Source organism: Mus caroli, unplaced genomic scaffold (genome assembly GCF_978045245.1).
Source record: "Mus caroli unplaced genomic scaffold, Mus_caroli_1 scaffold_19, whole genome shotgun sequence".
In the NCBI taxonomy this organism is placed as follows: Eukaryota; Metazoa; Chordata; class Mammalia; order Rodentia; family Muridae; genus Mus; species Mus caroli.
The window spans coordinates 13,851,116-13,876,666 of NW_028227274.1; the positions used below are offsets into that span (position 1 = coordinate 13,851,116).

Sequence of the window (25,551 nt, forward strand, 5' to 3'; positions counted from 1 at the left end):
AATGCAGAAAAATAAATAATAGAAAAGCTTTATTGATGAGACCATCATGGGAAATGGCTTATCTAAATGACAGGATAGCACCACACAGAAAAGTCAATGACCCAATTAAACAGAATAAAAGACCAAGAAGTCATTATATACACGAGAAATGTATAGGTAAAGATTCCGTGTCACATGACTGGGTCAAGGTTGAAATGTTTAACAAATAATGACTGGAAATCAGATCTTACATTCGACATTCTGTTCAGAAGCTGACTTTCAACATTATGGATCAAGATGAAGGAAAGTGCTAAATTGGGAGAAAAAAAATCACAGAAATCTACTTTCAAAATATAGCAAATCCTAAAAAAATATGAAAAATTTCTGTGCTACAAAAACACTGCAGTGAATTCAGAAGACTAGCAAACTACCAGCAGGAAAAAAAAAAAAAAGCTTGTGACAAACTCTTATTAGTTGGGGCAAAATGATAAGAAAGTCCATAGGGGAAAGAAAAAAGATTTGAGGGAACACAGACACCTTACACAGACAGAGAAAGATCTTCAGGAGGAACTTCATGGTGCCCATCTGAATGGCAAAATTTTATTATTATTATTATTATTTCTTATCATTAGTGGTAGTTGTAGTAGTACTATGTGCACACGTACTGTATGTGTTGAAGTGAGAGAATGCTTGTTGAGCGAGTATTCTTCCACATAAGGGTTCAAGGTGCTTTGGAAGCAAAGGCCATTTCTTGCTGAACCAACTTACAAGTCCCCTCAAGGCAAACCTTTAATGTGCATATCATCCAAACTGCTGCGAGTAAGGGGGAGTAGATTCTTGCGACCAACTGTGATGGTTTGAACTGTGTTGTCTTTAACTAGGCAATGTGCAGGCCTTGCTGAAATATATAGCATTCATACTTTTATCTCAGTATGTGACCTTTACTAGGGGGACTCCCTCTCCAGGCATGTGCTTCCTGCTCATACTGCAGGTAGACCCAAGTTCCCAAGGCACTCAGGGTAACTGTGTTTCTGGATAGGGTCTGAATACAATATTCATAAACAAAATTTTCACAGCTTTATTAGTTACATATGTAAGCCATTTTGCACAACACCTGACGCTACTCCAGGGCTTGACTTTATGGGTAGTTTGCACAGAAACGAGAATAAGGTCTTGCTTAGACCAGCTTGCATTCTGTAGCTGGTTTTACAAAACTGCTTCTTTTAGCTAAAAGGCTCGTTGAAGCAATACCAAACATTTATAATTTTAGCCATGTTTAATTAACTTCACTCTGGTTTCTTGAATCATGTAATTCCATCTCCAAGCTTCTAATTTGGAAAAATACTCCCACATGCAGAGGCTTGCACGAGAGTGTTTGCTGTGGAATCATTTTTAATCATGAAAAAGGAAACAAATTAAGAAATGATTCAATAAAAAACCCTATTAAGTCCATATTATGGAATTCTATGTAGCAGTTAAAAAGGATGAAGTAGAAGTACATATATAGAAATATGGAAAAGCGTCCAAGATATAGTCTTGTGAAACAGGAAAGTCACAGAAAAATATATAATATGTAACCTTATTTTTATGAATATAAATTGATATAAAGTCTATATGCAAATGTGTATAAAATTATTTGGATAAAAAGAACCATGAATTATGACCAGTTGAATAGAAAATCCATTTGTGGCCAAATGAGACCATCTACTCTTTACTGGTTTTCTGAAATCTGTTTTAGAAATGTTTTTATAAAGGAACAATAGCAGTGGATAGTATCTGTAAAAATTAAAGTTTTGAAAATGTGTGTGTGTGTGTGTGTGTGTGTGAGGCATGCTCTTGCTATATAGCCCTGCCTGGCTTGGAACTTGCTTTTCAGAGCAAGGTAGTCTCTAAAGCGTGACGACCCTCTTGCCTTTGCCTCCAAATGCTGGAATTGTAGATGTGTACCACTATACTCAGATCACTTAAAAATATCTACTTGATAGAAATTTCCTGTTTGACCTTGAAAATCAGTTCAGTTTTCATTTTAAATGTACAAACAGCGTGAGGGCATAATCTATGAATCCATTTTAAGCAAATCTGTTTCAATTTAGTAGGTTTTTGTTATGGAAATCCAGAGTCCTAGCATCTATAGGTCAGAGCAGTAACAAGAAAGAACTGCCCACTGAGTTAGTCAACAGAAAAACTAATTTTACAATAACCTTTATGTTGGGAAGAAAATAATGGAATTATTGAGAGGTATGTTGTATGTTTTCTAAAGTCTAAAGTGTATGAATATATGGTGTGATGCCTATGAATGCAAATAGAAAAATAGTGAGTATTCTCTCAATTCTCATAAAAATTCAATTATGAATCACAGTAAGAGACATAAACAGTTTTATAAAATGTAGCCTGTTTTTCTCTCTCTGTTCTTCGTTGTAGCACATACTACACACATTACTAAAACAAAAATTGAACTAGAGTCAGGAGCTAAGCCTGAGCATGCTTTACTAAGGACATAGAAAGTCTCCCCTGAAGTACAGGAGAATGAGCAGGTGTCCATTGCTGCTCTCAAAGCCACACCCTCCCCACCCACCCCCCCCACCTCAGCAAAGCCACAAGTTTGGGTGGAAACAAAAGTAGAGCTAGCAATTTCATGGTGTTCAGTGAAGTTTATGACATCCTTTTTATACTGTTGCTACTAAGTTCCTTTTCAAGACAACTGGTGTCTTTCTTCTGTGCCAATGGTGATCTGTTGCGTGGCAGTGGTTTGGAATATGTGGTTGCCATACTAGGCGTTTCCATAGGAAGGGGCTGAGGGCAAGCTGAGGACAAACGCACACACTGAGGCTGCTGCTCCCAAGGACTGACTAGCCTTTGGGGTTTCTGCAACACGCAGTGCAGCTCCAGAAAAGAAATGAAAAAGTTCAAACCAGTCACCAGATCCAAAATTAGCTTTTTATTCAGAACGCTGGGGTCAGAGGTGTATTGTTTGTATTCTGGTACACAACACAGACGCAAAGCTGTTTCAGAACTCTCTCCAGTTTAAAAGCTTTTTTTTTTTCTTTTTCCTCTTTTTATTTATTTTTTTTTGTTTGTTTGTTTTGTTTTTAAAAAACACACACTTGCTAGTGCTGCCAGTACCAGGCCACCCCTTTCACTTTTCTTTTCATTTTTTTTTTTGTGTGTAATTTTTTTTGGTACAAATTATGTAAAACACTTGTGCTAAGAACTTTTATCCCTCCCCAAAACAAAACAAACAAAAAGAAAATAAAAAAATTTAAAAAAAATTAAAAAATTAAAAATTGAGTATTCTAACTACAGCTCAACAGTTGAATCAAATGTCACTTTGTTTTGTAAATACTTTACCCATAACGAAAGATATTAACATGCAAAAAACCTGACTCCAAAGTCCAAATAATACATACACATGTTCCGAGTTCTCTGCACTCCTCCATAGTCTATGCTGATAAAACATTATGTACACACACCATTTTTACAGCGAGGTGGAAAAAATACAGAAAATAAAAAAGTGTACATGGATTAAGACCAAAATGTGTCTAACATTCTAGTTTATGAAAAAATTCAATTTTGCTACAAATTGGTGATATGAAAACTCCCTTTATCTGCAACCAGCTGCGTAAGTTTTAAGATTTTAGTGAAAAAAAAAAATCTAAAGTCTAAAACTAGAAGTAATGTACATTTTCCTATCTTGTGGTCTCATCCCCCCCCACCCCAAAGGTAACAAAATCACTCCATGAGTTAATTTTTTTAATCTGGTTGTTTCATTCTGTATCTTAACAAAAGCAAATGCATTGTAACAAAAGTGGGTTGAAGCATATCACATTTAACTTTCTGCTCCCGCCACAAAATATTTTGTCTTTTCCTTATCATTTCAGAAATCAGTACCATTAAAGCCTTAAACAGAAAACTAATTCCAATCTGAAAAAGGTACAAAAAGGCACATAAAATCCCAGTGCTTCTGTACTGTAAAATTCAAGTGTAGCTGAGCTCGGTGTTTTCCAGACAGTATTGGATCACTGATATTCCCTGGGAGCCCAAACTGGTTCGCAGCCTACGCCAAAGCCTCCAGCAAGCACGGTGCTAGTGGACTACAGAGTTAAAGCCTAGCTTCTGTATGCTTTTTTGGGAATATCAGGTGAAACTGTTCATACTTGTCCAAAAGCCAAGTCCGTCCTGCCGTTCAGTCGTCACCACCGCCGTACATGTCCGCCAGTTTCTTGAAGCGGGGTCCCCAGTCATTCAGGTAGTCATAGTCCTGGTCCCCACCGCTACTGGAGGAGTTGAGGGAGCTCAAGGAGCCAGCCGTGGAGCCGCTGCCCTCGTAGTCAAAGACTAAGAGGGAGTCATACGGTGGGGCCGTGGGGTCGTTGTCAGCAGCTTTAAGGCCCTGGGTTAGGAGAGACATGAATGAGTTACAAGAGGGTTCCAGAGACTGAGGCCACAAGTTGCTCGTAGATTACCACTGGCAAGATCACAGCAAATGTCCGCACAGAGGAAAAAAAAAAGGTGTGGTGGTGAGTGGGGCTTTGAAGTCATACAATTATCTTTTCCAAGGAAACAATCCTAAGGATGGCCATGGCATAGGATGAGGTTGGCGAATAGTTGGGGAACATGTATGACAAACGCAAGAAAGGGTCATTTGTTTGTAGCTGATAAAAGAGCATCTTAGATGACATGCTATGTGGAGCCCGATGGCTAGGATAAGAGAATGTAGTCATGGAAATGCAAGTTAAATTTTATCATGGCAATTACGATGAAAACAGCAAAATCATTCAATCCGTGAAGATGAACAATACTTTCCTTGGTAGAACACAGAATAAACATGACTAAAGGTCCGTGGGATAAGAGCAGTTTTGAAAGGGTGATTTAATGAATTTAATTTACCAGTAGATCAGAACATATGAAACAAACACAAAGGTCTATGTGAGGCATGGACCCTGATAGGAATTCTAGCAATTAAGAACTTAAATACAGAGCTGGGCGTGGTGGTACATGCCTTCATTCCAGTACTGGGGAAGCAGAGGCCAGCCTGGTCAACAAAGTAGTGCCAGGACAGGCTAATATATATATATATATATATATATATATATATATATATATATATATATATACATATACATATATGTATATATATATATATCAGAACCAAGTGGTTCTTGGTCATCTGCCCATTAAGAATGTAGTTTACCAGCCAGGCAGTGGTGGCCCACGCCTTTAATCCCAGCACTTGGGAGGCAGAGGCAGGCTGATTTCTGAGTTCAAGGCCAGCCTGGTCTACAGAGTGAGTTCCAGAACAGCCAGCGCTACACAGAGAAACCCTGTCTCGAAAAAACCAAAACCAAAAAACAAAAGAATATAGTTTACCCGGAAGGCAATGAGAAGTACCAGAACTACGAAAACTAGGTGAGCGTCAGGGAATTGAAAAACAAAATCTTCTATGGGCCGGAAGACTCTGAATCCACGCAGGAAGTGACAGTGACCTAATTTTGGGAGACTATCAAAGGATAAGTGATGATAGGGCAGGCGTGATACTACATAGACAGTCACATCAAATTACCTACCTTTTTAATGGAACCTAGAATATGGAGTTAATTTATATGGTGTGAGAAGTTCCTATTTGAAAAGATAGGATAAACTATGCTGTTTATAGCACAGTAGATCCAAATTAAGCCTCAGAAAGACAAATGTGTGCTTTGTTAGTTGGAGTTCTTACATTTCATGCTTTTATACAAAAATGTATGTGTGTTGTAAACGCATTTAAGGTATGATGGGAAAGGAGAGATGGAAAAAGTTGCGGGTAAGGGGGCATGGAACGAATATTCCCAATGCATAATATATACTTGTATATAGTATATAAAACACTACCTTGTGTACTGACCATTATAATGAAAAATTTAAGATATTTTTGTCAATAAAAAGTGACTTCTAACTTTCAAAGGCCAAAGAAAAGTCATGACCCCGTACTTGTGTGTGTGATATAAATACTTTGGAGGGGGATGAATTTTGTCACTCTAAAATGAAATTATATGTATATGAGCCTTAAGAATAAAGAACACAAAAATAAGTAGGCAATTAGCATCTACATTCTTAATTTCTGGAAACAGGTGCTTTTAAATATGTAATTGAAGTATCTACAGCTAATGATTAATTATGTAGCACAAAGTATCCCAAAAGCAGCCTTAGGCCCTTTGGGAATTTTCTCAATTCCATTCTAGAGCTGCACTCCACAACATAAGCAATAACACTTCTCAGACAATCACTGTCTTCTTACACCTTTGGATCAGTAGAGGCTGATGGGCATATTGCTGTCTCCTTTTATCTAAGATGTGGAAATGTGTCATAGACTGTCTTCCTTGAGAGATCAATCTATTCAATCCATATGTTTATTTTTTGAGTACATATTAACTTGTATATGTGTGATGGCTAGAGTTCATTGTCAACTTGACAGAACCTAGAATCAGCTGGAAGATGATACGCTAGGCACGTCTGTGTGGAAATTACGTTGGTTGCATTAACTGAGGTAGGAAGGCACGTCTACCATGGGTGGCATCATTCCCTAACAGAGACCTGGGATTGTATAGAGTAGCATGCACATGTTCCTCTCTCAGCTGGTTGAATGTGGTAGACCAACTACTTGAAGCCCGTGGTCCCTTGTCTTCCATACAGCTATAAGCTATACCTGCAAACTTTGAGCCTGAATAGGCCCACTCTTCCTTGAACTGCTTCTCTCAGGGTATTTTGCCACAGCAACCAGAAGAGATCTCAGATGAAATTTGATTTTTAATGAACATGCTCTCTAGTTTATAGATGAGGAATAAAGAAGACTCGTGTAAGTTAAGATCCGTGTCAGTACGCTGTAATGCTTCTCAGACTGGATCTGCATCAACATCTCAGCATTCACAGAATTCACCTTGAGTCCCTAGTATTTACTTATGTGAGACTGGAACAAGCCCAAAAAGATACTGGGTACAAGTGTTCAACCGTGTTAGCCACAGAAAAACTCAATGAGCACCAGTTAATATTTTAATAGTTAGTTTTAAAGAAAAAAATTTCCTTCAATGACATTTGAAATAAAAGTTAAGCCATGTTATTTTAAGAAATAAAATAGCAGCTGCTAGACTCCCATCAAAAAACAGAGCCAAAGCCTACCAACCCTCCCCCTGCCAAGAATTTCTTACCAACAATCCTAACCATGTATAATTAAGCATAACTCTCCCTCATATCATGTTATACTATTTCCACCCCAGAAAGGGCTGTTAAGTAAAAATTTAAAAAGACTTCAGTAAACCACTTCAATATGTAAAACAAAAATAATTCTGGACGAGACTTTCCTTACCTTATTTTTAGAATAAGCTGCAGTGCTGTTCTGCAAAGACTGAGAACCACAACCTACATGTTCTCAGGATCCCTGTCTCCTTTATGTGGCAGATTCAGTTGCTGTCCTTAGTAATTCCCAGGGGAGCACACACCCATGATGCCACAAGAGCCTCTCTAGGGACCCATTCTACTTGCTCCACCCTGCTGTGGGACCTGGTTGTGGCCAATGTAGTGTGAGGAACAGGAAGCTTGGACACTGTGAGGGTTCTGCAGGGATGCAGACAATCCTTTTTCTGATCAGCTAGGAGGATGGTCTGTGGCATATGTGGGTTTTACTTTTACGTAGACCTTACAATAAAAACCACATGCGGGTAAGGAAAAAGAGCCACCGATGGATTTGGAACTTGAGGAAGAAGTTTAGCCATTGCTGGTGTAAGCCAGCAATAGGTATTAGTTACTGCAGCCCCAGTGGTTGAGAAGCCAAAGAATTCTCCCTCATCCTTTTCACTTATTCAATGCAAGCAAGGCACATTGCTTGAGGCTCTGGGACTCAAATGCATTGGAGACCTGGGTATGAACAAACTAGATTCGCTGACTGCCCTTTTGGGGTTTTTAGTCACTTAGTAGCATCACCTCCCTCCTCCCCCCTTTTCCTATAAAATTTAGCAACTACAAATATAGTTACTAAATGATTCAGCACCATCTATCTTTGATCTATCTATGAAACAGACCCCAGAAGAAGAATAAAAAAGCTTCATATACATTCCTAGTTTGAAGGAGTTCTTGAAAACAAGTATTAAGTTTGGGTTGCAGATGTTATGCAGATGTTACACAGTTGGTAAAGAGTTTGCCCAGCATGTAAGAAGCCCTGTGTTTGATTCCCCAGCACTGCTTTAACTAGTTTGCTTGTGACTACCTGTAACCATAGCACCCAACAGGCAGAAGTGGTAGGAGGGGATGCTGAAGGTTTTCCTTGGAATGGTTGCCTAGCCAGCCCAAGGGGCTCTAGGCCAATCTGTGATATATAAAACCCTATCTTAAAAGAGTCAGCAGCAGGATGGCAGGGCTTCAAGTACATCTGGATTCTGGGACTGAAAAGTGATGACATATGTTTCTGTGCTCAAGTGATGCATTCTGCAAATCCTCACTGGCATGTCAGAAGACTCCAAGACTCTTCAGCAAATGTCTAAACGATTTAATCCAGCAACTCCTTAAGATCGTTACAATGCTGGAGGTAATCTATCCCCGCACCCAGTATTGAGAATCTTAAAAAAACAGTCTTTTCTTTTTGAAAAATATTCCTTTCAGCTGCTGAGTTAGTTTCTGAGCCCCATGGTAGTTTTAAATCTGTATCCATTGCTTTTCAAAAGGATTTAAAGCCATACGATGATTAGTGAGAGATAACGGTGCAATGCAGGGCATGGTGTGCTGTCTCTGCGTTTGTAATTATAAAGAGGTGAAACCACTGTCCTAAAAGAACTCTGGGTGAGCCATGTTTCCAGGCAGAGATGGAGATCTTTAAGCCCCTTCCCCATGTATGGTATTGGTTTGCACTGCAGAATAAAATGGGACCCTTCAGAACAGAGAGCGAGTCTTCTGAATGAAGTGCTTACTAAAAAGGTCACAGTCAAGCTCTGGAAAACTGTCAGTTCTAGCCACATGGTCAGAGACTGCAGAATAAACCCAGGACTGCAGATCTTCTGGATCCCTTTGCTCTTTTCCTGCCTACGGATACTAGGTCTCTTGATGTATACAGTACTGTTACTAAACCTACAAACTAACCCTGGGTTTCTTTAGGTTTGACTCAATTTAGAAATGGTTTCTTGGTTCACCTTTCACAGAGAAGATCTTGAACCCTAGATAAATTTATCTGGGTGCTTTTATCAGTTTTCTGCAGTCTCAGGTCCTCTGCAGAGTGAAAGCTCTTGCTGCGCTTGTATTTATAGACCTTGTACCCTATGCTTTTGGGGTGGAGACTTGCTTTGATGGGAACTATAAAGACACTCTGCAGAGAGGAACAGAAGAGGGATAGAAGGAGAAAGAGAGCCACTGATTTCCTGTCTGTCTTCTGTAGCCTTTGTGCCATAGCTTTGCCTCAGCTACTCATGTCCTGCCTGCAGCAGAGCAAAAGGGACGCCTCACTGTTCCTCTCATCTCAGAACTCCAGCTCCTTCCCTTGGGTGACTGTTGGTCTCTCACTGATGACATTAGCAGTCCCTGTAGGCAAAAGCTTCACCATGCTTTTTAAGGCCTACACACATAAGGGAGGTTCACTAGGGGTGTGAAAGATGGCTTTCAGTAGGTGTACAGACACCTACTGAAAATAAAATCAATTGTCTTTATTTAAGAAAGCTAAAATTGATTAAAAGTTTAAGTAAACAGTAGAAGAGAGAAGCAGAGATAGAAGAACGAGGTAGTGGTTTTTCAAGGTCTGTCTGATGTCTAGGTAGTCTATAAGACAAAAATCAAAATTCTTTAGAGAAAGCCCCAGTGACCCTAGACCACACACCCTGCCTGTTTGCACTGTCCTCAACCTGAGGAGCTACTGAAGTACCAGTTCTCCAAACTCAAAAGTTGTGCCCTGGACACGGCTTCTATTTGCATATTCATTCCTTCTAACCTGAATGTGATTGTAATGCTCCTCTGCATATTTTATATGATTAATATAACATATCTACCCATTTGGCCAATCATTTGACTACTCAATCATTCCTTGATTCATCCACTGATCTACCCATTCAGCATCCATCCATCCACTTATTCATACATTGCTCACTGAAAATGCTGTGCTTGGGTTTTTCTTCTCCAGTTGTGGGAGTCATAGCTGTCATTGCTCCTGATCACCTTGTCTGGAACACCTCAGGCTATGAGGCCCCTTCCTGCTGAGGCTCTTCTGAACTCTACTTTTTAGGACAGTATCTGAGTTCTGCCTTCTCTTCTACAACGTAACTTTCCCCTAATGCTTGGGACTTGGGTTTGTTGTTGTTTTGTTTGTTTTTGCTCCATCTGTCAGGCTAAATACTCTATTTAGAGGCTCTAAATTTAGGATCTAAGGTTAAAATATAGTTGGGACCAGATGTAGTAGTGCCTGCCTTTAATCCCAGTACTCAGGAGGGAGAGGCAGGTGGATCTCTGTGAGTTTGAGGATAGCCTGGGCTACACAGTTCCAGTACATAAAGAGACCCTGCCTCAAAAACCAACCAAACAACAACAAATAAATAAATAAATAAATAAATAAATAAATAAATAAAATGAAAACCATAAATGGGCATAATTGGAACATCTAATTCTTCTATCTCTGCTTCTCTCTTCTATTATACAACTCACATTACATATTTAAACTAACCTTACTAATTCTCTATGAGAAATTTATGTTGTTTAAGATGTAATTATTTTTATAAATAGAGAATTTCGTTATTTTTTAAAGGACCATTGAAAATCTTTTATTCCTAAAAAGATAATTTGTCTTCAATAATCATGACTGCATTTGTAACAATTCAGAGACTAATATCCTGGGCCAAGAATTTTATACACACCATCTATTTGTTGCTGTTTTTTGGTTCGTGAGTCAGGGTTTCTCTGTGTAGCTCTGGCTGTCCTGGAACTCACTCTGTAGACCTGGCTGGTCTCAAACTCAGAAATGCACCTGCCTCTGCCTCCTGAGTGGTAGGATGTGAGGCATGCACAACCATCATCACTCTATACAAGCCATTTTATTAAGTTCTCATTACCATCTTACGAGAAGGTTCTGTTTAATCTCTTCTTACAAATAAGATAACTGGAAGCCAAGCGACTGCGTTCAGGGTCGTGACTTTGTACAAAGTTTCAGTGCCGTGAGGTGACTTGAACTTTAACTCAAGCCCCTCAGTCCTCTAGGGACAAAAGGAGACATCTCAAAGTAGACAGTCAAAGGACAATTAACAAGAGAAAGGGGCAGTTTAAGCTTCAGTAGTTACAAGAAATCATTCTACAAGACCCTTCCAGATGCTTTAAGCAGTATAAATCAGAAGTCAGATTCTTAACAGAAGGGCACATGTGGTTTTGATTCCTCGAAGATAGGGGCATGTGAGATTATTGCAGTTACTGGAGGTATGCTAATATCTACTAAGGAGCTGAGATGAAATGAATTTATTTCAATTTTCTCACCCTCTAAAGGTCACATTTGAAAATGCAAACAGAATTAAATTCTTAATAAGATCCAAAACAGGTGTCTTGCTCTACTCTACCTGCCTGACTAGAAATAAGTTTGCTTATGAGAGTCAAGGCAACGTTCACTCATTTCTTAAATAAACAAGCTAGAAAATGTTCTCATGAGCTTCCCTATTCCTTAGATCTATAAAAGTGCTCCAATTATAATCACCGCTGCATTATTCTTCCTTCGGAACATTTGGTCCTCTGCTAAATCAAATCAGACCTGGAGATAAATAAATTTGTTTGTATTTGCAATGTTTTTGCAAAGGGTGCTGGAGTTCTTTCCAGGTGCCTTCAAATGTTTCAAAATACATTTATTTTTGTTTGCCAAGTTAATGAAAGATATTGAACAAGTCTTAATGGTTACCTGGGATGGAAAAATCTGCATGGTGCTTCTGAGAATTTTGTAACTTCCAGGGAGTCCTAATCTTCCTTCCTTTGCCCACATAACCAACCATCATATCCCTGGTACTCCATTCTTGTTGTTGTTTTAAGCCACTTTAACCTGCTTTGAGTTGCCTCCTGCCTCAAATTGTAGGAACATTTTGCTGTTATTATTTTGGCTTTTTGAGACAAGGTGACCAGTATCCAAGGCTGACCTGAAAATCACTATGTAGCCAAGAATGACCTCAAGCTGATTTGTCTCCTGCCACTGCTGAGTGCTGAGACTATAGGTGTGTGCCACCACAGACAGATTATGTGATGTTGGGGTTCTAACAGGGTTCTAACCAAGGGCTTTGCACAAGCTACGGTTGCTTCCCTGGTCCTCAAAGGTACATTTCTAGGCACATTTGTGGTTCCCTTTCATCTTATTTCTGTATCTTGACATGATACCCAGTTTCATGCATTTGATGCTATTTTGAAAATGACTAGCAGCGGGACCCTTTCATTCACTTATTCATTCATTAACTAAGGTATCTAAGCACAGCTCTCTCCAGGAATAATGACCCATTTCCCTGCCACAGAAGAACTCAGAGGGAGGCTGAATGGAATTATGGTCTGTTTTATGAAGGGAGGTAAGCCCCAGGTAGGATTGGGTGACACTAGACAGCACCTATTCTGTGCTGTGGCCCTGACCCTTTCTGGCTTGGCAAGGCTTCAGAAAGGAAAAGTGAGTTTGAGACTAGAAGAAGAGAATGCAATCAAGGCAAGGGTAAAAAGTACAGTAAAAGCCACTTGCAAACCTCTGCAATATTCAGGCTGGCAAGGGACTGCAGGAAAACCTGCAACACCAAGTACCAACCTGGCGTGAGAGGCTTTCACTGTATGTCAAGCATAACTTCAGTAGTGAACATTCTTGAGTGAGGATGGATGGACTGATGTCCCCACCAACACACTGACAAGATTTTAAGGTAAAACACACTTACTGCATACAAAGCACTGAACATCATGGCTCAGCCACACAGAATAAGAAATAGCCCTTGCTCTAGAGAACCCATACTCTCAAGAGAGAGACAAGGATATTGACAGCTGAACCCTTAAATGGAAGAGAGCATATCGACAGTCACACTCTCCAATGGCACATAGACTATTTCCAGTCACATCCAGGCAGCTGGGAACACTGGGTCAGAAGAAGCATCATTGGGTCTTTCCAGACATATCCAGGACAGTTTTGTAGACAGGATGTTTGTATTTGATCCTTATGGCTAAGGAAGCCTTGCAGATGGGCAAGAATGTATGAAATTTCCCTGCTCAAAAAGATCATATTTTGGGGCGATTTCAATCATTTCCTGAGGTCTGCAGTTTAAGAAAAGGACATGGGGAAGGGAAGAAGTGGCAAAAGTCAGGTTATGATTAGCCTTATAATGGTGCTTGATTTTGTTTCCCAAGAGAAGAATATCAGAGCTGGGCTTGACTCCCACAGTGAACTGACACCACAGGACCATGCAGAAACACCTAATTTTTTGAATTCTACTCATCAAAACTCTTGATTGCAAGAAAATCCAGTTCTTACACCTGCAGTTCTAAAATTCATTATATCTTAAAACCCAATAATATGGGTGATAACTCAACAACATTTTATTAGAACAATACACAACAAATCAGATACAAGCTAGGTCTTCTTTCATAAAGGAAAAGATCGATGCTGTCCTAAGTTCCTGGAACTGTCTCTAAGCACGTCTGTGTAAAACAACAACAACAACAACAAAGCAAGGCAGCCCATAGGTTATAGAAAGGGAGAGATACTAACAGTTTCTTTAACTCCCCATAATATCTTAATCTACATCTGCTACAAATTAACCTGCTACCTACTTAACAGAAGTAAACATGTCTGGAAAGCAGCCTTTTTCATTTAGGAACAGACAGTAATGAGAATTTACAGATGCTGAGAAATCAATCCTGTTTGACAACTTAGTTAAGTAAGTTATTATTGTTACACTTTCTTTATTGTATGTGGATGTGTGTGTGTGTGTGTGTGTGTGTGTGTATGCACATGCTACTGTGTGCATGTGGAAGAGAGAGGGCACCTTGTGAAGGCCAGTTCTCGCCTTCTACCATGTGGATTGCAGGAATCAAACTCAGATCATCAGACTTGGTGGCAAATGCCTTTACCCACTAAGCCATCTTGCAGCCCTTATTGCAAAGCTTACTATGTACATATGAAACTCTATAGTAGATTGGTGACATTTATATATTGTTTAATATATAAAACAATATTGTATCAAAACAAAAGGCTTTCAAAACAAGAGGCCACCCAGCACATGATCAAGGCCACATGCAATGGCCACCTTGAACATTAGGATTCATAGAGACCAGTGTGTTGATCTTGGAATGCACAGCATTTGGGCAAAGAACACAATTCCTGCTATATATTCAGCCAGTATCAATACCTACTACTGTCTTATATGAACAATAAAAATCCTGAAAGAGAATTTGAGTAAAAGTCTGGCCTGGATTTACACAGAAGAAGCACAAATAATCCTCTGTCAAAACTTTAGCATTGGTTGCAGCTAGACTCTTGGCATCAATGAAATAAAAGAATTACAGAGAATTCTGACAGTGAGATTATGCTGGCTGCATCCAATAGAGAATTAACTCTCACACAAAGGCTTTTCAACCTTCTCAACAAGGCCAGTGTTCAAGTCACTAGCAACTCTTCCAGCTAACCACCTTTGATAGAGCTGATAGGTATGGAGTAGATTCTCACCAGGTGTGGAAAAGAGGTAGAAAGAGCTTGCATTGGCTTATTAAGACTAACAAGCGAAGTTAGAATGCATGGCAGTAGTAGTCTATTTGTTACTTGCAGTCCAGAAAAAAATAAATCCTTTTCAGAGAGATGGTGGGCACTGCTAATGTCTGCTGAATTCTTGCAGGATATGGGCAGATAGCTGGCTTCATGTTAATCAGAACAACTGAAGGGCCTCTGCCATAACATGCCCCCTCTGCATGCTTGAGGACCTCAGTATCCACGTGAATAAACCTAGTCAGGATGGCGTACGTTAGTCATCCTTCCCTGGGGAGGTGGAGACACATGGATGGTCCTAGAAGCCTCATGGCCAGCCAGGCTAGTCTACATGGTGAGTTCCAGGTTCAGTGAGAAATCCTGTCTCAAAAAAAATCAAGTTAATATTGCATAAGGAACATCACTCCAGGTTGTCCTCTGGCCTCCAAACACACGAGTGTAGGTTCACACATGCACATACATGTATACCTACACATACATTTTTTAAAGGTAACATTTTGTTCTGTCACTGAAGTCGTATCTGTTCTCATATAATTATAAAGTAAAAAATAATGATATTTTAATGAATTGTATTCAATAGCTGTGCTTAAATGTGTAGCTCACAGAAACTTAACTAACTATAAGCATATGATAAAATGCTCTACAAGAAAGCAAGTCATTTTCTTCAACGGTGTAGCCACTGGTTACTTGCCACTGCTCTTATAACTAGCCCTTCACCCACACTCATGCAAGTAACCCTAACTAAACACAAAGGAATTCATATAAGCAGAAGGGGGACGATGGAGGAAGAGAAAGGGAATCAGCAGGAGTGGGGTGGACAAGAAATGCAATGGGAGTGAATAAAGAAAACACATTATACATCAAATAACAGTAAAATTCATTGTGTATAGTCAACATGTACTAATAAAATACAAAACTGACAAAGAAAGTGAGTCTTTCTGTACCTCATTAATGAAGTCCCCGATATCCCCAGGGTGTGGGGCTGCGGATCGGACTGGGTACTGTGGCTCAGCATGGATAGGCCTCTCGTCTAGCCGTCTGATTCCCACGGGCTTGATGGCATCAGGCTCCACAGTATCTGGTTGCTGGAGCTGGCTCAAGTCGTAGTCCTGCAAGGAGGGAATCAGGAATCCATGGGGATGAGCACGAGGAAGGGAGATTACAACCTTTGTTTTTAAACACACGCTCGAAATGCATGGAAATGAGTGCGATTTAACATAATGGAAAAGTTGCCACTAGGAGTTTTTCATGTTATGATTAAATATTTCTTTCACACAGCTCTTTCTTCTGTGTTTTCCATTTCTACAGTCTGTGCTCCATCTGTTTTAAAGCACTCCTCATCAGCTCCCAATGGGAAACGGCAGTGTGACGAGGTCTCGCTACAAGATGACTTAAGAATCCAACTACAGCATGCCCTGTACCACCAAAGCAAAACAACCAAATTAATGTCTCCAACATCAAAAAGAAGTAATGGGGTGTTTTTTCCTGCTCTCTAAGGAAGGCGTCAAGGTTGAAACCCAACCTTCTGTCCCTCCCTTCCTTCCAGGGTCTTGAGTTTCTTATCCACAAATTATGGTCTGTGGGATAGTCTGACTTGTGCCCTAGTTTTTCTTAAGAATGGCCTTCATATTTTCAAAGGGTTACTTAAAATATCAAACAAGAATAAGCCGCAGGGACTCTGTGGCCCACAGAACCAAAACACTTTCCCATCTTCCCTGTGGTAAAACAGTTTGATCTGGGCATGCTGGGACAGGATGGGCTGGATTCCTCTCCATGTAGTCCTGTAGAATGATCTGGTAAAACAGCCTGTGCGTTTGCAGAAAGGCAGGGGGAAGCTGTGAAAATGGTACTCTAGGCATAGGTTGGGCTCTCGCAGCTGTTCTCAGTTAGTGTACCAGCCACTGGACAGGAGTGCACAAGGAAACCAACTCTAGTGAGAGGGAATCTGATTCTAATCTGGGCAAACACTGTAGTTTTCAAACCTCTACATCAATGGTTCTCAACTTGTGGGCTGTAACCCATTTACTGTCACAATTCTGGTGCTGAGTTTAACCAAAATGCTTAACCATTCAACACTGACAGTCACAGAAAATACCAACTTTCTAGCATTCATCTTGTTCATGCATTGCTCTGTCTAAACTCAGCTTAAATCCATTCTAAGCATTTTCACAGTGAGTCTGATTTATTCAGAACTCAGTTACTACGTCTGGCAGTGTGCTAGGTGTTGTACATATGTCTGCTCATTTAATCTTTTTAACACATTTTATCATCCCCATTTAAAATATGAAGATGTAGAGTTACAATTAACCCAAGTCACCCACCCATGGTCCTGGAGCCATTAAGACACAACACAGACTTGGACTTTGTATGTGTTAGACTCCACAGCCTGGCTCCTTTCACAGCCTACACTGTCAGAGTTGACAGTGAGTCAACTCAGAGTTACAAGAATGGGTTTAAAGAGAGAAGGGCTGCAGAGATGGTCTGAACAAAGATAAGAAAGCCGAGAACAACTCAAGAATCCACAATGTGCCAGTCACTCTGCCGGTTTCTTCATGAGGAATTTCTCCTGTCACTAATTCCTAACCAGCTTCACTGTTGTCTTTCTGGATCACAGCTGACAGAGCCCGAGGGGCTTGCTCAATTCACAGTAGGAGTAAAGAATGGAATTAAAACTACGGGCACCTGTCTTCGATGTGTCTGATTTTAACTGTTAACACTAGGCTGGTGGAGAAGTTCTTATCCCAACATTACTCCCTCTGAGCAATGATGTGCCTACAGTTTGATACAGCCGGGTAAGTAAAGGCCCTGTGGTAGGTGGATGGAAAAGTTACCTCGACCTGGAATGTGCCCTGTGGTGTATGATGAAGGGCAAGCCAGAGAGGGACACAAATTTTGCATACCACCAATTTGTAAAAGACTTTGTTGGACAACTGGCTTTAAGTTTGAGCCTTGACCCTCATGTAGGCTAGAGAGACACCCTCTATATGTGGAGAGAGAATCAACAACATGAACAGAGGCATGGGAAGGCCTGTTTCAACTCAATCATAACAAGACAGGGAGAGTAGATTTATCTAGTACTAATGTGTTCCAGTTGCAAACTTAGGGAATGTATGAGCTATATGTTGTCTTAGAAGCCTACAGTGCTGTAAGTTGACAAACCCTACAAACAATATAAAGAGAGTTTTATTTAGAAAACTTTGTGCTTCCACAGGAAGAAATGAGGTTTTCTAGGCCATGTTTAATTATACAACTAGTGAATACAGGAGCGATAAGTGAAGCTAGGGTAAGTTTATCTCTTAACAAAGCTTGTCCAAGAAAAGGGAAAATGAGGGCTAATTATATTAAGAGTTAAATGCTTTCACCTTCCGTGTGAAATTGCTTTCTTAGGAAGTCTTGTGTACAGAAAAACAGGTTAATCTAATGTTTAAAGACTGTCTCTTATCAGATGACATAGTCCATGATACTCTTGAATGTATTTTGTGATATTTTATTGTGATGGTAAAGAGAATATATAGGGTATGCTGGTTTGAATGAGAATGTCCATCGTAGGCTCCAAGATTGTGAATGTTAGATCACTATTAGTGAGGGAGGCTACCTGACACAAATGAGCAGGTGTGGCCTTCATGGAGGAAGTGTGTCACTGGGATGGGTTTTGGGATTTCAAATGCTCAAGCTAGGCCCACGATTTCTTGCTTTTTCTGCTGTGTGTAGATATTGCCTCTTTCTCCAGCATCATGTCTGCCTGCATTACCATGTGTCCCACCATGCTGATAATGGACTATACCTCTAAATCTGTAAGCCAGCCCCAATTAAATGCTTTCTTTTATAAGAGTTGCCATCTTCACAGTGTCTCTTCACAGCAACAGGACACTGACTAGGAAGGAGAGAAGGGCTTGCTTTCTATATCAAATGAAATAAGCCTGAAGGACTGGATCATAATATTCAACCCTTGGACAGAGACCTCTACCCCAACCTCTTGGCCATGTACACTGAATCTTCAGGTTGCAAATAAAAGCAAATTTCAACTAGCTAGCACCAATTTAAAAATACTGTTAGCTGGGCAGTGGTGGCACACACCTTGTAAGTTTGAGGCCAGCTTGGTCTACTGAGCAAGTTCCAGAACAGCCAGGGTTACAAAGAGAAACCCTGTCTCAAAGCTCAATATATAATTATATAATAAATTTTATATATCTATATATCGCTATCTCTCTCTCTCTATATATATATATATATATATATATGTGTGTGTGTGTGTGTGTGTGTGTGCAGATAACTTGCCAACACTTTATAAAAGAGGGGGAACACTTCCATCCTTACAAGGTGACATATCGCAGGTGACAAAAGCTACTCTACCAACAGCACCACTTCCTGGCCAGCATCATGAACCAAATCATAGATAACAGTCATACAGCAGCTTATTAATCTGCAGGTGTTTTCTTTTCAAAGCTCTGACTTACTTCCTTAAGAACCATAGAGTAGGCTTGAGGAGATGGCACAGTGGGTGAGAACATTAGTGTTCAAGAATGTCGTCAGATACCCAGCACCCATATAAACATTCAAAGGTGGCGGTATGAAGCTGTCACCTAAGCGCTGGTGTGGGTGCAGACAGAGACAAGAGGATTGCTGAGACTTGCTGTATAGCTTCAAGTTCAGTGAGAAAATGTCTCAAAGGGAACAGAGTGACAGAGCAGGACACCCAATGTCAGCCATTTACCTCAGCAACATATGAACATGTACACACACGTGCACACACCACATGATGCTCATGCATACAACAGACACCTAGACACAAAGACACAGACAGACAGACAGACACAGACACACACACACACACACACACACACCCTTTCTCCAGGCCTATAGAAAGTGTTTGTTGGAAATAAGTGTCAAATATAATTGCAGGGATAATGTTCATGCCAGCTATCAAAAGAACAGCTGATTCAAGAGACGTGACTTGGATCATGTTTCTGTCCTTGGCAGTCATTCACAATGGGGAAGTAGGGAAAGGACCCTAGTCCCATCACTGAGAACACCGACAGTGTGATTTATCTCCCCATGATGACAGGATCCTGGAAAGTTCCTCAGTTATAATGGGATAAAAAAGAACCAGAAAGCCATTGATTTGCAGCAAGTTAGAAGCTAGGTTAAAGGGATGATTTAAGAGTTTCTTTGTGATGGCTTCCTCTGCTATGGCAAATGCACACTATAAGCAGCTGGTGGCAGGGAACATGTGGCAGGGTCTTAGGGTCAAGGCACAGGGTTTGCTTTTGATGTCATTGTGTGTTATATGGCAAAAGTCCTGCCCTGAGGGTTCAATTTTAGACATTTTGATAAAACCTCACGCTATATGAATACCCTAAATTATATCTTTACAATTCCATCATGCTTTACTTAAACACAAAAATTACAACATGTAGGTTAAGAAATAAAATGAGAATTACAGAGGCCCGAAATCCTCTGCAGGTCTTTTGGGTTCGTGGCCTTAAACATGAAGACTGTAAACAACAAGGGATCTTTATTTAGACCTCCAGGGGCTGAATGTCTCTGACACTTGTCTTATGACTGTCAACTTTTACAATGTAAACTTCTCAAAGAAATTTTATTTCTAGATTAAAGTCAAGCAAAATCATATATCAGCTCATTTTTGAGATTCATGTTAATTGGCAAAAATCATTAAAAGTAGGTGTGGGTCAGGGCTTTTATACTATTTGTGCAATATTAGTACTTGCATTAAAGATCTAAACCTTTCTTCCTTCCTTCCTTTCTTCCTTTCTTTCTTTCTTTCTTTCTTTCTTTCTTTCTTTCTTTCTTTCTTTCTTTCTTAGATTTGAATGCTGTATGGATGATTTAATTTGGGCGAGCCAGTGGGAGGTTAATAGCAGCTGAAGCTCTTGTTCTGGCTTTTGTTGTTAAAATTCCACCAACTTGCGATGATTTATAGTTGATTCATATGATAATAGCACAAATCTACCTTAAGGCATTTAGTTGTGTTAATAAAATAATAAAATAAAATAAAATGAAGCAAAACATCAGAGTACATAAAATTCTAGGCTCCAGGCAAATATTTTACGGAAGTAAATCCCATGCCGGAGTAAGGGGAAAATTCATCTGGCATATTCCAAAGACTCAGTGAGCACCTACTGGTTGCCAAATACCATTTTTGGATCTAAGGAGATCAAAGAAGGAAGTCACCCTTCATCCCATGGCCTGTGAAAAACCACATCAGGTATATCCCCATACGGCAGCTCATATAAACAAACAGGAACTTCCAAGTGGTGATAATGCTTGCATTTCACTGATGTCTGAAGCTCAGCAAGAGCCGTGCTTCACTATGGTCGCAGGCCAATGTGACTAATGGTAAGAACAATGCTCTGAGGCAAGGGAAACTCCCAGTAGGTAATGTGTTACTGTGTGAGCGAGAGGACCCCAGTTCTTATCCCCAGCACTTGCATAAAACATTGGGCATAGCAATGTTGCCTGTAGTCCCAGTGCTGCGAGGTGGAGGTAGGAAGATGTGTAAGACGTGTAAGACATGCTGGGCAATCAGTCTAGCTGAATTAGTGAACTCTTAATTCACTGAGAGTCCTCACCTCAAAACCCATAGAGAATGATCTAGAAGACCACAGGATGTTTATCTCTGGCCTCCACATGCATATTTACATGTACAATGTTTACATTATGATTCATAAAAGTAGCAAAATAACAATTATGAAGTAACAACAAAAATTATTTTATTATTGGGGTCACCAAAATATGAGGAACTGTATTAAAGGGTTGTACCATTAGGAAGGTTGAGAACCACTGCTCTAAGTCCATGAAATGATCAGACCACTTGATCAGTGAGGAATTTTGTACTACCACAGGCCAGGCCTGTTACCAGTGGAAAGGTGTCTTCAGGATGGCTGGACAGATAGACAAAGTGACTTCAAAATGGCCGGAGAGACAAAATGACTTCAGGATGGCCAGACAAACAAAGTAGCTTTAGGATGGGCAAAGTAACTTCATGTTGGCCAGATGGACAGACAAATTGAACAGTTTGTTTTAGGACTAAGTGGTCATGAGACATAAAGTAAATGTCAAAGTGAAAAACAGAGATTACCAAATTGAAAAGAAGTTGACCATAGCATGGGTAAAGAAATCTTCAGACCAATGTGGGAAGGAAAGGGAGAATGAATAAATCAATATGCATTCCTCCATCCTCTCAGCTCCCAGCATTAAAACAATCAAAACTACCTTGACAAGGTGTTACCACATCGCCGAGCAACTGCTGACCTGTCAGTCAAATACCCAGGCAATCTTCATGTGTATTACACCACAGCTGCTCTTCCCTAGCAAAACAAGATGGCTGCCATCTACAGAGGAAAACCAGTGCCAACATCTAACGAGCTGACACTTCCGTGTTTAAAGTCCTGATCATGGTTTTGTTACAGAGCATGAAATTCAGTGACATTTTATCACAAATTGTCCCCTTGAGTAAAATTTTGTATATTTTTTGGGGAAAGTAAAGCAAATGTACAACTTATTTCAACTGAACTCAATCAATACTTTCTCTTGGATCACAGTCATAGTTAATGACTTCCTAGAGCATCATGTATGTATGTATGCATGTATGCATGTATGTATGTATGTATGTATGTATGCATGTATGCATGTATGTATGCATGTATGCATGTATGTATGTATGCATGTATGTATGTATGCATGCATGCATGCAATAGGGTCTCATCTAGCCCCACACTGGTCTTAATTTGTTTCTGACACTGGCCTTGAAATCATGATCTTTCTCACTCTACCTCTAAAGTTCTAGCATGAAAGGCTGGTTATCTGTCCCTTATCTGTCTTCTAGTCTAACTCCTTTTATAAAGATATTTCTGAACTTTGAAAAATGAATTTTTCACAGTTGCATGGTGTGGTGGTTTGAGTATGCTTGATCCCTGGGAAGTGAAACTATTAGGAGGTGGAGCCTTATTGGACTGGGTGTGGCCTTGGTAGAGGAAGTCTCTCACTGAGGGAAGTGGACTTTAAGGTCCAATGTTTAAGCTCCACCCATTGTAGAAGAATCAGTCTCCTTCTGGCTTCATGTAAATCAAGATGTAGAACTCTCAGCTCCTTCTCCACCACCACGTCTGCCAGGATGTTTCCATGCTTCCTGCCATGATGATAATGGACTAAACCTCTAAAATTGTAAGCAATCTCAAATGTTTCCCTTTATAAGAGTTGTCATGGTGTCTCCCCATAGAAATGGAAACCTAAACTAAGATATATGGAATTTCTCATTCTTCCTCTGTAATTTGGTCATAAGCATACAGACATAAATCACTTCTTCCCCTGTAAGTCTTGTCTTGAGAGGTAAGTGTTGCCACTAAAACTGTCTTCTCTTCCATATTTTCACCCCATCCTGAAACTTCTTACAAAAAAAAAAATAAATAAAAAGTGTCACCACTCAGATTAAGATCAAAGTAACCTACTGTTAGACTGTGGAGAAAGATAAACAGTTGAAGAAAGAGTGGCATCTGCTGAGGCTATGCTGAGACAGAAAGAATGGAAACCTTCCCTCCTTCATGTCATCTTGGACTATCTCAAGGAAGACTATTCTAGTTTCAAAATGAATTTACACGTGCAGACTTTTCAACAAAGCAACTTAGTATTTGACTTTACAACACCGGATTCTAACATCAAGTGCTTTAGTTTAGATGTTGTCACCATTATAGTATAAATATGTGACTTAAATTGATGATACACATATATTTCTGGATAGACCTTAATATTCAGAATTCGAACTTTCTAAAAAGAAGAAAAGAAAAAAAGAAAGGAAGAGAGGAAGAGAGGAAGAGAGAAAGAAAGAAAGAAAGAAAGAAAGAAAGAAAGAAAGAAAGAAAGAAAGAGGAAAGAAAGAGAGGAAGGAAGAAAGGAAGGAAGGAAGAAAGAAAGAAAGAAAGAAAGAAAGAAAGAAAGAAAGAGGAAAGAAAGAGAGGAAGGAAGAAAGGAAGGAAGAAAGAAAGAAAGAAAGAAAGAAAGAAAGAGGAAAGAAAGAGAGGAAGGAAGAAAGGAAGGAAGGAAGAAAGAAGGAAGGAAGGAGAGAGAGAGAGAAAGAGAGAGAGAGAGAGAGAGAGAGAGAGAGAGAGAGAGAGAGAGAGAGAGAGAGAGAGAGAGAAAGACAGGGGCAGACAGGCAGAAAAAAATAGACCACAAATCAAGCCTTAAACGGCCAGGTCATAAGAATTTCAGGATGGCTGGGCAAACAATCGCCTACAACACCTCCCCTTTGATGTTGTTGTAGTACAAGTTGTAAACAGGGGTGAGGTGGAGAGGACTTGGCTCTCCGTTGGGCTCCCAAAGGGAACAGGGTGGAGCTGGCCATTTTAACATTTTAGCATCATATAGCATCATCCGTACTTTTTCTCTTTCCTTCTTCCACTTCTTTCTTTTCAGAACAGGGCTGACACTTATCTTACATTCAAAATCTTATTATTTTCTATTACTGAGATAGCAATATATTTCCTTTCAATTAAATCTAAATATGCAGCCGGGCGTGGTGGCGCATGCCTTTAATCCCAGCACTCGGGAGGCAGAGGCAGGCGGATTTCTGAGTTCGAGGCCAGCCTGGTCTACAAAGTGAGTTCCAAGACAGCCAGGGCTATACAGAGGAACCCTGTCTTGAAAAACAAAAAACAAACAAACAAAAATCTAAATATGCACACTTATGATTATCCAGGAAAAAAAGAATACTAAAACTCATTACATAAAATTTTGTGTTCATCCACATGAAATGACAAGATCAGAACGAATGGAAACACATGTAAATTGCGCATACATTAAAGACAGTCAACAAGCAGGAGTGGATGTATGGGGACCATCCTGTATCTCACACTTCCCCTAGCTCAGCAATGTGTACCTGGCCACCAGTGTGCTGAGAACAGCATGATAAAAGGGACTAACAATGTGTTGATCCCATCTCTGACAAAACTCTCCTCCTGTGAATCCAGTTTTGCTCTTAAAATAACTAACATGTGCTAGCATTTGCAGGTGGGTGTGCATGGAGGGATGACTTGGAGGCTCATTAAGAGAGTGAACTTTGCCAGCACTAAAGATGCGGAAAGTGGTCTCCACAGTCGTGTCCAGATCCTGCCATCTGGTAGTTTGCTTATGAAGCAGAAAGGGTTTGTAAAAGAATGGTTTCAAGGGATCAAATACAGAATGGTTAAATAACACTCTAGTTCAGTCAGATGGTTGGGCCTGGTTGCCCACAGAGACCCCCTGGCACAAGCAGATAGAGGGCCTGGATGAGCTTCAAGGGTTTTCTTGTATCTGTGCCCCATTCTTCTGTCTAGGCAACATGCCTAGATGCCAGATTTTAATTCTTGTCCAAATTGTATATTTAGACTTTGTGTTTTTTAGTAATTTGGCTGGATGGATTGAGTCCCTGGTTTTTACCTTTGTATATGTGCTCAATTTTGCAAATCGTACTTAACCATTTAATTGGATCTTACTCTTGGCCTGCTCTAGAGAGTAACTACCAGTATTTCTGGAGTATATTATAGCTAAGTCGCTAGCCTTGCTGATCATAGACAGGCACACTAAAGAAAACATTACTATGTCTGATCTCCAGCACAGTGAAGAAGAACAGGACCGTGCAAGACTCAGGTCTGAAACTGAAACTGTCCTGTCCACTTCATAGGTAGGCAAGCAGTGCACAGGGGATGACTGAGGTCAGGTATGCAGTAGTGACCATCATGTATAAAACTAAAGATAAGAAGTTCCTGTGATGAAAGAAAAGCTACTAGCTGTGTTTAACATGTTCTATTGGTACAACTTCAAACTAGGTTCTGAGTCATCTTGGTTCTTGAGACATGAAGCTCACCACAACTCTGGGTCAT

At 40.1% G+C, this 25,551-nt stretch overlaps 1 protein-coding gene across 2 annotated transcripts in view; it reads right to left on the reverse strand.

Moving 5' to 3' along the window:
- Positions 1 to 2,897: 2,897 nt before the first annotated feature.
- The window catches only part of Cdh2 (cadherin 2), a 217,430-nt gene continuing 194,776 nt past the window's right edge, over positions 2,898 to 25,551 (reverse strand). For both annotated transcript variants that reach the window (XM_021151003.3, XM_021151004.3), the window contains 2 exons: positions 15,619 to 15,783; positions 2,898 to 4,369 (listed from right to left, as the gene is read on the reverse strand). In XM_021151003.3, the coding sequence (XP_021006662.1) occupies positions 4,163 to 4,369; positions 15,619 to 15,783 (372 nt within the window). In that variant the 3' untranslated portion in view covers positions 2,898 to 4,162. The remainder of the gene's footprint in view (positions 4,370 to 15,618; positions 15,784 to 25,551) is intronic.